This window comes from Quercus lobata, chromosome 10 (assembly GCF_001633185.2).
Source record: "Quercus lobata isolate SW786 chromosome 10, ValleyOak3.0 Primary Assembly, whole genome shotgun sequence".
Taxonomy (NCBI): domain Eukaryota; kingdom Viridiplantae; phylum Streptophyta; class Magnoliopsida; order Fagales; family Fagaceae; genus Quercus; species Quercus lobata.
Window position 1 is genome coordinate 26,393,119 of NC_044913.1, and position 13,573 is coordinate 26,406,691.

A 13,573-nucleotide genomic window follows, 5' to 3' on the forward strand; every position below is an offset into this window, starting at 1 on the left:
ATTGAATTTTAAGATTTTTGGTAACAAGTTAGGTATAAAAATTTATTATATCCTCAACATCATGAATAATTTTGCAGGTAAAATACGTTTTATCCCCATAAACCATACACTGTTTACACTTACTTCCTGAACAACAAGAATGCACAATCACTCCCGTAAACTAATGCATGTGCAACACTTTGCACCCTACTATCTTTTTTTTTTTTTTCTTTTTTTATAGGAAACTCATCAACTTTATTCATTAATTAAAATAAAAGATACATCATAAGATAACGCATGTGTTAAAGAACATGGTTCCTTTTCAATCCACATAACAGAATTGTCTATATCAAATATGTGTTTTGCTAACAGGTGTATCAAGAGTTGCCTTGATGACCCACATGTGAAATTGCAGCATACCGTAATAAGTGTAGGAAATTATAAGAATACCATAATAGATTAGATTATTTTGCACCCTATTGTCTATTTGGCGATTAAGTTAGACAGAAAAAGTCGTTTAAGTCACGTAAGTTGTATGTGACTTTTTCCATTCAATTTAATTGCCAAATAGACAGTAGGGATGTAAAGTGTTACATGAATATTAGCTTAGGGGGTTAATCATGTCTTCTTATAGTTAAGTGGTAAGTGTAAAAAGATTATAACTTAGTGGATAAAGTGCAATCTAATTTTTCACAAATATATGAATTTTTTTTTAGGCAAAAATGCAAAGTGCACCCTCTATATATAACCCTAAATCATTCAAATTTTCTAACTTTGCTTGCATTCAATTGATTCATTTAAAATTTAAGTTTATTCAATTAAGACCTCTCTATCAACTTCTCGTTAAATTTTTTTTTTTTTTAAATCTAGAATACATTTTTCAATAATTAATTGAATTTTTTTATTTTAATAAATTTGAAAAAAAAAATTGAACACTTAACCATAATATTTAACAAAATTTGATAGAGAGATTTTAATTGAGTAAACTTGAAACTTTAAAGAATTCAATTGAACGAAAGTAAAGTTAAATGACTCAAATAAATTTTCGTCAAACTTTTTTTTTATATGAAAATTTTTTGTCAAATTTAGATGGTGTAATTTATATTTATTTATTTATTTTCCCCTAAATACGAAATAACTACCGTCACATGCAAGCGTCCACTTTGCCTTTACTTTTTCTTTTTGTTATTATAAATTTTTGCCTTTTTTGCTTTTTTGGTAACGTAGAATGTTCTTCACCGCGTAGCTTGCACTGTGACACCGTCTGCGCCAACCAGAAGCGAACGAAGCCAAAAGTTCCAAGTTCCAACCTGCCAAATATCATCACCACTGAAAAAAAAAAAAAAAAAAAAAAAAAAGACTATTTTGAATTTTCAGCAATATATAACACAATAATAATAAAATATAAAACCGAGGAGAGGACCATAGTCTTAGTCTAAGCCAGCCAGTTGTTTCCTTTTCTATTTTTTACTATATTTCCTTTGTTTTCTGCGTCTCTTCTATTCTTCGATTTCGATTCCTCTTCTAAAGAGAGAGAGAGAAATGGAAAACATAGCTGTGTGGCAGGGGGCAACTCTAGGTGGAATTGTGGCATGGATTTTATTATCTTCATACCTCAACGTCACCCGCAAGCTTCGATCTTTCCTGCAACCTTGGGTGGCTCACCATGTCATCGCTGGGACTCCTCTCATCTTCCAGATCCAGGTTTCATTCAACTTTTGCAACTATAAACGAAAACCCAGATCATCATTCTTGTTCAATTGTCTGTATATATATGTTTTTTTGCTTTTCATTGGAGTTGACTTCTTTTTTTTTGGGATTTTTTTTTTTTTTCAGAAATACCAGCATTGGTTATTTGATGCTTTGTTCTCTGGGTTGTCCTGTGTTGTTTCTGTGCCCTTTTACACTGCCTTTCTCCCTTTGCTATTCTGGGTATGTTCTGTCTCTCTATAATGTGGATAATGGGCTTTAGAGCTATTGTATTTATCAGCATTTTAATGATTCAAACTGATTGGCTTTCGGGTAATATTGTAGAGTGGCCATGGCAGATTGGCTAGGCAAATGACCCTTTTGATGGCCTTTTGTGATTATTTAGGAAACACTATAAAGGTATCTACTTTTTCTCTTGGTGTTTTATTCCAAGCTTCTCATATTTTTCTACTGGTTTGGTGCTTTGTTAGTAATTAAGGTGTGTATCTATGTGTTTGTGTTTGACAGGATATGGTATCAGCTCCCAGACCCAGTTCACCACCTGTTAGGAGAATAACTGCTACAAAAGATGAGGAAGATAATGCATTGGAATATGGATTGCCCTCTTCTCACACTCTTAACACAGTTTGCTTATCTGGGTAAATCTTTGCTCCTCATTTCCCATTTCTTATACGAAATATTCATGGTGTAGCCATTTAGGAAAATTTAGTGGGTGTTCGAGTGGGTTCTCTCTTTAGAGGAGATTTGGAGCATCGCCTTGACAATATACTTTGAGGTGAAATGGTTACAAAATTTATTGAAGCTAATTATGGTGGCCTCACTTTCTAATGAGGCATGAAATGTTACTAAAGATATTTCCAGAGGCTTAAAAATCATGCTTCATGATTTAAGTCCAATGGTGTTCACACATCATTTTAAAACTTTCACTTTTCTAGGCTAATCATCGTATTAGCAGTGAATTAGCATCAATCAATTAATAAACTAAATAGGATATTTTCTTGTTTTTATTATATTGTTACCTGTTAACCATTATAGGTCTTCAACATCAGTTATAATAATCCCCAAAGCATGCATGCATTTATTTACAACAGTTGGATCCTTGATTTGTAATTGGACAAGTGGAGAGCTTTTCTTTTTGCCTTTGTATTTTAGAACCTTGTCTTTGTATACTAACTGTAGAGTCCTCCTTGAACTGGGGGTTTTCAGGTACCTTTTACACTATGTCTTGTCTTATATTCAATATGAAGATGTCTCCATGAAATTTGTTGGGCTTGCCCTTGTTTGCTTGTTTGTGAGCCTCATTGGTTTTGGTAAGTTTACTTTTCTTTTAGAAGTTGTTGGAAGCCTTTGTAGTGTATCGTTGCTTATCCTTAAACTGTAATTTGATTTAAATGCTAGGAAGAATTTACCTTGGAATGCACAGTTTGATCGATATCATAGGTGGTCTTGGCATTGGATTGGTGATCCTTGCATTTTGGCTTACAGTTCATAAACATGTCGACAATTTTATTGTTTCAGGACAAAATGGTAAGCATACTTTTTTTGGTTTTTTTTTTTTTTATAAGGATAGTATATTTTTATTGATACTTGATAGTTTACAAATTTTGGATAGTTGAAAAGCAAAAGGATCTAGGATTTGAAAAACTTCATTAAGGTAAGAACTAGCTAAACAGCCTTAGGATAGGTTTCAAGGTGATGTAAATTCCTACAATGACCCAGCAGTTTTGAAAGTTCCAAGCATGGAAAAGGGAGGTATGCCACCACGTGCTCTGTCATATGTCAGAAAAAGGAGCTATGAAACTAACAATACTAAGACCAGGACCAGAATTTAGCCTGATAGGGGACAATGCTTTGAATGTGGCATCTTAGATAGTGTGGCACCAAGTCTAAAGAAGTTCCCATATAGGACTTTTTCTTCCTCATCAAATAGTAATGAGACATGGATTGAGAAACACGGGACACATGGAGACCTCATAGTTACAAAACTAGAATTAGATTTGTGGTGCTCAAAATTTGTGTTATCAAAATTGCTATCCCACAATTGGTTCTGATAAATCAGAATGTTGAAACATACGTCTGGGAAGTTCTGTTGGAAAACTAGATATTTTGTTTCATAGAAGCTTACTTCATGAAGATTTCAGAATTAAAACAATATATTGACTTTGAAATTTAAAACTCAGGCAACTTGGGTTTGTATTTTCTCTTAGTGCACGCTTTGTTTAAAATGCAGTTACATCCTTTTGGGCTGCCCTAAGCATCCTGTTGTTCTTTGCTTATCCAACTCCTGAGCTTCCAACACCAAGCTTTGAGTACCACACAGCCTTTAATGGTGTTGCATTTGGAATTGTAAGCAATCTTTACCCATTTAAGAATAAGATTAAATTAATGCTGTGTTTGATTTTCAACTTCTTTTTGTAATAGGAAGTAAATATTCTCTTTTTCAATATATTACCTTTTTTTGGATAGGACAAGACTTAAACCCTTAGTTATTATTTAGTGAAGTCTGATGAAGACAAACAACTAAGATCATGTCATTACTGGGTAACTAGTATATTTCCTTATAAAAAGTGGATAATAAATCAATGAGGGTAAAATGCTCCGACACCCCTTGAACTTTGGGGTAGTTGCACACTAACACCCCTTGAACTTTTATTTTAGCTAATGTAGTACATAAACTTTAGAACTGTAACAAATAGGTTCTCTTAACTATTTCTTTTTTCTTTTGGTTAATGACGCATTAAAATTAAAAACTAAGGAACAACAAGTCTATTACAAACAAGCCTGGCTTTATCAATAGCCAGCAGATCAACCACCACAGGCGGTGAGTCATACAAAAAGAGGTAGTCTGATATAGGATCAGCTCCCATCCTAGCTATTTTGTCAACACAGCTATTAGCTTCCCTATACACATGCGCCATAGAGTTAGTGAATGTCTTCATCAGGTCCCTACAATCAGTTAATGGAGGTTCTTTTGCCAAAATTAATACATAAATTTTGGTACTATAACAAATAGACGAACTAAAGTTTTTATGTTGTTGCAGTAGGACCCGTTCATTTTCACCTTTTTTTTTTTTTAATGAATGTGGTGCAAAAGAGATTTTTTTAATAAATAAAAATAAAAAAACTTGCTACTGTATCAAAGTTTATGTACTAAATTAGCTCAAACAAAAGTTTAGAGGGTGTAAATGCAACTACCCCAAAGTTCAAGGGGTATTAGGGCATTTTTCCCAACAACTGACTGTTTTGTATTTGACATAAATGTAATCTTATTAAGCGTGAATTTCTGATTCTTTTATAGAAATGTCATATACTGTATATAAAAGGAAAAGACAAGGAAATTGCTATCAAATTAATGTAAAATGTGAGTATTCTTCCCAAAAATTTGTGCTTTAACAATCATGAACTAAAATATCAATTTAATTGTGTTAAGGTATCTGGGATCCAGCAAACATACCATCAGTTTCACCATGAAGCCGTTGCGCGCATATTCACCCCACAGCTCACAATATCAAACTTTGTGGGAAGAATGCTGGTTGGAATACCAACAATACTTCTTGTGAAGTTCTGTAGCAAGGCTCTAGCGAAATGGATTCTACCTGTTGTATCAAACACGCTGGGCATCCCAATTAAATCAACCAACTACATTCCAACTCTGAATGGAAATGGGAAAAAATCAGATGAGAGTAAACAATCTGGTTATATCCAAAGGCTGTTTTTTTCTCAACAGGGTTCATTTGATGTTGATACGGGTATAAGGTTTATTCAATATGCAGGCCTTGCATGGTCGGTGGTAGACCTTGTTCCTTCTCTTTTCTCTCACCTGAGCTTGTAATTCTTAGTTCTTGTAAAATAGTACTACGCTATTAGCTAGTTTCAACGGGCGTATGCTATATGTTATCATATATTTTGATTAGTGAGAACCATTCATTTTTTGCTCTATTTATGTATATCATAAATTTTACTACGTTCTTAGCTAGTTTCAACGGGCATATGCTAATGTTATTTATGTATATAATATATTTTGATTAGTGAAAATCTAATTATAAAAGCTGTGTAAACATTTGAATCTCCTTAAAATTTGTTACAGAAACAGGTATCTATTTATAAAATTCCCTGCGAGTTTCATTGGCTAAGACTGCATATCGGAAATTTAAGATGTTCGATGTCTTATAAAACATCAAATTTTTCTTGCAACCCTAAATACTTTAGTGCCTTTCTAGTCAACTTTGGTAATGTCGTTCTGAAAGGACTGCGCTCATAAAGTGAGGCTGGTCAACTGGATTTTCACGAACACATGGATTTCAAGAGCCTTGTAGCACATGGTGGAATGATGAGCTAGATCTTGTATTCTACAGAAGAAACATGCATTGGTGCAAATGGCTATATTGGACTGGCACTCCCACCAGTGGGAGAGAATTTTTTTAAGCTTCCTGTGCTCTATATACTAGATGAGCAGGGTTATATATATATATATATATATATATATATATAAAAAGATGAGCAGGGAAACATCATGCTTCTTTGGCACTACCCTTAAAGCAAACATTTCCAATTCTCCATGAGAAGATAGTTATGCATCACTTACCCAAAAATTAAATTAGTACAGAAGTACATCCATGAGAAATGTTGCAGAGGATGAGCTCACTAGCGCAAGAAGGCCGTGTGTGTGCGTTGTGTGAAAGATAAAAAATTCCTTGGTCAGAGATTCAAGAAAATTTATGTGGAATGAACAATGGTCAAGATTATATCATGGCTTTGACCTCAAACAGGAACGATGCATGCAAACCCATATTTGCTAAAGCCAATTGGATTAGTCTGCATGACACCACACCACTATGCAATCAGTCTTGCCAAATAAGAAAAGAACAAAAAAAAAAATCCACATTTCTGCTAGAAATAATAACACCCCCCCCCCTTTTTTTTTCCTCCTCCCAAGTTACAAATTCAGAACAAGTTATCAAAATGGAAACTAGTAGACTTTGAATTGAGAAAAGCAAAATTGTCTTGTCACCACTACAGCCAATCATTCTTGGAAACCAAAAAAAAAAAAAAGTATACTGACGCTTCCAGTAGAAATAATACATTTCGCATTCCATGCTGTCAGCTAGGCAATCTCTCTGACAGGAAATCCAGCAAGGTTTAAAGTGCAAGACAAAATCAGTGGGCATTTTACCTGCCTATAATACATCTTACTGGGCTCCCACAACCACCACCAGAAAAGCATGGCAAGGAAGAAGTCATAAATTTTATATCTCCCACACAAGGGTGCAGAGCAGAGTAATGAGAATATCTAGTTTGGTAAGGAACCGGTTATCATTATGACACAAAGACAGCTGTTTTATAGGAAATAATCAGGTGTTCTGCGGGTAACATCTGGTTCTCCTCTCCTAGGAGCTGGCTCAAACTGCAACAACAGACAACTCAAGTAAATGCAAGTACTAGATGCGTCCAACAACAAACTATATACATCAATTATTATTGGTAGCATACATCATGTGGATGAGAGAGAGAGAGAGAGAGAGAGACCTGAATGAACGTGTGGCTTCTGCAGTCATCAACTTCCAATATAGAAGCCATGTTCCCACAGCGATAACAATAATTGGGTGCACTAAATATAGTAACCACCTTTTGTTCCTATTCCAACAAAGAATGTTATATCAATATACCTTACCGCATAATACTAAACAAGAAAGCCAAAAATCTGTGAGAATGATAATTACATGGGCCCAGTTAAATCCATCCATAACCAGTTGATGAGCTCTAGCAATCAACTTTAGGTTGTTTGTATGGTTGAATTGTTCAGATATATCCTGTGAGAAGAACGTGAATATTAAATCAAAGAAAATAGAGGAGACCACAGGACCATTAAAACTTCAAAGAGTGGCATTTTTAATAGATAAATAGAGAAAACATATATATATATATATAGAGAGAGAGAGAGAGAGAGAGTTACCTGTCCAAAAGTATACCCAGCACCACGAGGTGAAATACCCCAACCACACCGGTCATCTGGGTCAGACCATAACAAATCACACATGGGTCCTTCATGAGGAACCTCTTGAACACGATCAAAATTCCTTACGTTGTCAAGGGTTTCAATTGAAGGTGACAGCCCACCATGCAGACAAAAAATTTCTGACTCAACCTAAAAACAAGACAATAGGACATGTACATTTATGATACCAATCAACAATCAAAATCCTTTTACCATCATTTTCCCTTCAATTATTAAGCAAGCCATATTGGAAAATTATGCACCATTCACTTTATTGTAGAAGTGAGTATAAGAATGATTGTATTATTACCCCAGAAAATGGATAGCTAAGAGCCAGCAGTCAGCTAAGAGCCTAGAAAAAACTCCCCCCAACCCTTTCCCCTTCCCACCCCTCTCTCTCTCTCATAATATGTATTAGGGATTCAGTTAATAGGCTAATGCCTCCCCACTTTTTAGTCCTTTTAGTATGCAAATGTACTTGCATTAAATAATAGCAAGAACTAATTGGAAAGAATTTACTAACCAAGGCAGTCAATGGGAAATAGTCAAAAAGGTCTGTAAAGATCTTCCACACATTAGCATTGCCATACCTGTAAATTATCATCAGGAAGGAAGAAAAAATGAAACAAAAGAGAATTATCACCAATTTGCAAGAGGAGAAAGAACCAAATACATTTTTCTACACAGGTGCATATTAGCATGTCAACCACACATTTTAGTCAAGTTGACTCTTTTTGTTTTTTAATAATGTATTTTATTGCAAAAAGCTACCTCGTGTATGAAAAAACACAAGGTGGTCTAAAGAATAGGTCAAGAAATACATGCAAACGAAAGTGAAGCACTAAACTCTGACAGCACTAATATCACTCAACCCCAAGACATTCCACCAGTCTCCAATTGCCGATTACTGGCTAAAGTTCTCCCTTTTTTATTATATATATGTGTGCGCGCGTGCACGCACATATGCGTGTTTCGAAGATAAGAAAATGTGGAATAAGTAGTAGAAAAAATGTGCTTTCCATAGCATTTTCAGAAATGCAACCAAACTATTGAAATTGTTTTTTGGAGATTTTTAGAAACGCAACCAAACACTTGAAAATATTTTCTTTTCCAGAACAATCGGAAAATAAAAGTACACGCTTTCCACCATTTTCAATGAAAAAATCATACTTGCTGAAAACAATGCCAATGCATCCAAATTGGAAGCTCGCATGTCCATCAATCTGAAAATCCTTTGAAATTCCCAGAGTGGTGACATGGGATTTGCACAGATTAGTATTCTATCCAGCAAGGGTACGTACCATGAGTATTGTCGAATCATCCAGTTCAGAAACTCTGTATTAGGATTATCCAAGATACAGTACTAAAGAGCAAAAGAGAAAGATTTTCCATACACCATAAGTTTCATATTAGAAAAAAGTTTTCAACTCTGTATAAGCATCAATGATGAGGAATTTAAATTTAAACTTAAATGTCATTTAATACTCCATAAGTATAAAAATAAATTACTCTTAATGAAAGTTACCATATATTATTTCAATTAGGACAAGACCAAGGTAATGTACAGAAAACTCACTTTCGCAAACATTCATCATAAAATCCATAAACCTGAGTAATCTGCCAAAAAGAAAAACAAAAGAGAAAAAGAAATAATTAGCTCAAGATTTGCTGTAGCATTCACCAGAACACAGTTCACAGGGTAAAAATTATTCTATTATAACATGCTGAATAACACTAAATTATCAGAATAATAGAATCTATTGGACAAAAAAGACCACCCAATATTTAAATAAGATATTCTATATGATAACAAATTATGAAAGATTAGTTACTTTGATTCAGATCATTTCTCCAAAGTATATGTATGATCTTTGTAACAGAAACAAAGAACATTATTCTCACAGCCATCAGCATGCAAGCCTCATCACAATTGTTGAAAACAGAAGGAAACATGTCATAAAAAATGAAAAAAAGAAGATAGCAGAACTGCAGAAGTATACCTGACGACTTTCATGGTTTCCTCTAAGAATAGTAATCCGCTGAGAATAACGCACTTTCAGGGCCACCAAGAGCTGGATAGATTAACAAATTAGTATCACCACAAAAATATTATGGGTCACCCCAAGAAAGCATACACTTAACAGATAAATGAGCTCTAGCTCAAAGGAGTAACACTACATCCCAAGAATGGTGAACTAAAAGCAGATACTCTCTAATCCAAAATTCCAAATTCAAGACAAATCTAGTAGGATAAATGCCTCTCAGTATTGCTTGAAAAGGTGAATCCCTAACATTTTGAATGTGCCAACCCACACTATGAGAAGGGAAACAGCTTCAAAATGCCAAAGGATGATCTCACTTTTTTTTTGATAAGTAATCAGAGAATTAATGAGTAAATAAGGAAGAGTACAAGTTGTTCATGATGATGAACAACAAGAAAAAGATAAAACAAACAGCAAAAAAAGAGGGTAATCAGGAAACTAATCTAAAAGAAAACATAAACTCAGAGAGAGAAGAATAATCAGTAAAACCCCAACAACGAGACCTCTCAAAAAGACTACGCTGGCATAAAACCTTTAACTCATCCAACGTTTTCTCATTGTCCTCAAAGGAGTAACGATTTCGTTCCAACCAAACAATCCACATTAAGCACCCTAGAATCAAATTCCAAATGTTCAAATTATGCTTCCCAAGCCACTGATGCCAACAAGATAACAATCCTGCCACCAATCTTGGCATAACCCAATGTATACCAAAAGCCTGAAGCATAAAAGTCCATAAGGTATGTGTAACAAGACAATGAAGAAGAAGGTGGTCCATCAACTCCCCATCCCAACAACACATATAATGCCGATTTGCCAAAGGGTGGCCCCAAAACATGAGATTATCCAAAGTGAGAATCCGATCATGAGCAGCTGTCCACAAAAAGAAAGCCACTCGCTTAGGAACCTTTAGTTTCCAAACACCCTTCGAAGGAAACAAAGAATTCGGAGTACCCCGAATCACATGGTAGTAAGACCGGGTGTCAAACTTACCATCACCTTTGACCCACCAACAAAGAGTATCTCTCCTATCACCCCGAGGAATACGAGTTTGGATAAACTAAAGTAGAGAAAAAGATGCAACTAGCTCCCAGTCTTCAAAAGCTCTATAAAACCTTAAATCCCACACTCTAACAATACCCCCTTCCAGAATCCACAAAACCTCAGAGATACAAGCATTCTTGGCAGCTGAACACACATTGAGCTCAGGATAGAGATCTTTTAGGGTACTATCACCAATCCACCTATCATGCCAGAAGCGGATACGAGTGCCTTCACCCACTACAAAAGATAGATGCTTAGAGAAGCTCTCCTACCCTTCATGAATGCTTCTCCAAAGGCCACATCCATGAGTCCTCCTGCAAACTTTAGTACTCCACCCTCCTTGACCCTTGCCATATTTTGTGGAGATAACTCTCTGCCAAAGATGGGTAACTTTATGACCATACCTCCACAGCCATTTCCCTAATAAAACTTGATTACACGACACCACACTTCTTATCCCCAAACCAACAAATTCAATGGGTAAACACACCTTTTCCCAAGCCACAAAAAGATATTTGAAACTCCCTTCAAAAGACCCCTAAAGAAAATTCCTCTGAATACTTTCCAATCTAGCAACCACAGCTTTAGGAATAGTAAAAAGAGATAAAAAGTACATTGGAAGACTTGAGAGAGTACTCTTCAGTAATGTGAGCCTACCACCCTTAGATAAATAGAGACACTTCCAACCCGATAGTTTCTTCTCCATCTTCTCCAAAATAGGATTCCAAATTGAAGCGGTCTTAAAAGAAGTTCCCAACGGCATCCCCAAATATTTCATAGGCAAACTGCCCACTCTACAATGTAGAGCCAAAATAGGATTCCAAATCGAACCTGTCTTAAAAGAAGTTCTCAACGGCATCCCCAAATATTTCATAGGCAAACTACCCATTCTACAATGTAGAATATTAGCTAATGCATCTAGATTATTCACCTCCCCAATAGGGACAATCTCACTTTTCCCAACATTGACCTTCAAACCCGTAAAAACCTGAAAACAAGACAATGCCAACCTTATAGACAACATTTGTTCCCAGAAACATCACAAAATAAGATAGTGTCATCAGCAAACAACAAATGGGAAATATGCACACCAACAGAATTCACTGCTAACACATGAAAACCCCGAATTAGATTACTATCCTTTGTCTTCCTCAAAAGTCTGCTTAAAACCTCCATTATCAAGAGAAACAAAAGCGGGGATAATCGGTCACCTTGTCTCAGCCCACGAGAGCTTCCGAAAAAACCTTCATGGAATCCATTTACCAGGATTGAAAAACGGACAGAAGTAACACAAGCCTTAATCCACCCCCTCCATTTCAACCCAAAACCCATCCGGCCCAACAGATAAAACAAGGCCTCCCAATTCACAAGGTTGTATGCTTTTTCAATATCTAGATTGCAAACCACAATCAGTAATCAGCTCTTCAACCTACTATCTAGGCATTCATTTGCAATGAGCACTGAATCCAGAATCTGCCTTCCGCCAACAAACAAATTTTGAGTCTTAGAGATGAGATTATCCAAAACCACCCTTAACCTGTTAGCCAACACCTTGGACAGCAGCTTGTACACACTACCCACCAAACTGATATGGTGAAAGTCCTTAATGTTAACAAAATTACACTTCTTAGGAATTAAAGTGAGAAACGAAGCATTCATAGACCGTTCAAACATAGAGTGCCGATGAATATAATCAAAAAACTCCATGACATCCTTTTCCACAACATTCCAACATTTGTGAAAAAAAAGCCATGGTGAAACCATCAGGACCAAGGGCTTTATCACCTTCTATCTCCCTCAAAACCTAGATGACTTCCTCCTTCGTAAACTCCTTTAAGGACAACCTCTCATCCTCTTCAATACATGCAAAATCTAACCCATCCACAGTAGGGTGCCCCACCTCAGTTTCCTCATACAACCCTTGATAGAAGAGAACTAACTGAAAGCGCACATCGGACTCATCCTCATAAAGAACACCATCCACCTCGATCCTCTTAATTTGATTAGCCTTTTTATGTGAGTTTGCTAATCTATGAAAGAAACGAGTATTATTATCTCCCTCCTTCACATACAAGGCCCGAGACTTGTCTCCAGGAAATCTCCTCAAGAGAAGCCAACTATTCTATGTCTCCTTTGAGTTGAATACGACGAATCTGTTCCTCATTTGATAGACCCACCAACTCCTCTCTAGCATCTAAACCATCAGTTCAGTCAACAAATTCTTCTTTCTAAAAGCCAAATCACCAAACTCCTCCCTATTCCACTTTTTTAAATCTGCTTTCAGAGCCTTCAATTTTTGTGACAAAATAAAACTTGAAGAGCCCGCAAAACTGTGCCCATTCCATCATTGCTGAACTCTATCAACAAAACCCTCAACTTTCAACCACATATTTTCAAATTTAAAGGCACTTTGAACACGTCAAACAACACCAGCTTCCAACAAATGCAGGCAGTGGTCTGAAATAACACGAGGAAGCACCCGTTGGGATACATTCTCAAAATGTTCCTCCCAATCTAGAGAAACCAAAGCCCTGTCAATTCTTGACATAGAGGGAAGACCAAAATCTCTAAACCAAGTGAAGGAAGCCCCCTCTAAAGGTAAATCAACTAAAGAATTAATCTCTATAAAATTCGAGAATGCAAACATAGCAGGGCTAAAAGACTCACAGCCAACCCTTTCACTTGGGTACCTAATAATATTGAAATCACCTACTTTCTTTCTGTCAGGATCTACTCTCCTTGGCGTACTAGAATATAGTACTCCATGCATAGAATCATCATACCCCACTTCCCAATCATTAAA

At 35.9% G+C, this 13,573-nt stretch overlaps 2 protein-coding genes across 2 annotated transcripts; one reads left to right on the forward strand and one right to left on the reverse strand.

Moving 5' to 3' along the window:
- Nucleotides 1–1,333: 1,333 nt before the first annotated feature.
- On the forward strand, nt 1,334–5,716 carry LOC115965602 (lipid phosphate phosphatase delta-like). Its single transcript, XM_031084864.1, has 8 exons — nt 1,334–1,683; nt 1,816–1,911; nt 2,014–2,088; nt 2,197–2,327; nt 2,896–2,999; nt 3,088–3,216; nt 3,920–4,035; nt 5,120–5,716. Exons 1-8 carry the CDS (start codon nt 1,522–1,524, stop codon nt 5,519–5,521), a joined length of 1,215 nt encoding a protein of 404 aa, XP_030940724.1. The 5' UTR covers nt 1,334–1,521; the 3' UTR covers nt 5,522–5,716.
- Nucleotides 5,717–6,614: 898 nt separating this feature from the next.
- Nucleotides 6,615–12,429, reverse strand: LOC115964573 (serine/threonine-protein phosphatase PP2A-2 catalytic subunit-like). Its single transcript, XM_031083857.1, has 10 exons — nt 12,204–12,429; nt 11,866–12,161; nt 11,702–11,758; nt 9,685–9,765; nt 9,261–9,301; nt 8,208–8,274; nt 7,643–7,834; nt 7,410–7,499; nt 7,216–7,323; nt 6,615–7,093 (listed from the first exon to the last, which is right to left on the reverse strand). Exons 1-10 carry the CDS (start codon nt 12,427–12,429, stop codon nt 7,028–7,030), a joined length of 1,224 nt encoding a protein of 407 aa, XP_030939717.1. The 3' UTR covers nt 6,615–7,027.
- Nucleotides 12,430–13,573: the final 1,144 nt, after the last annotated feature.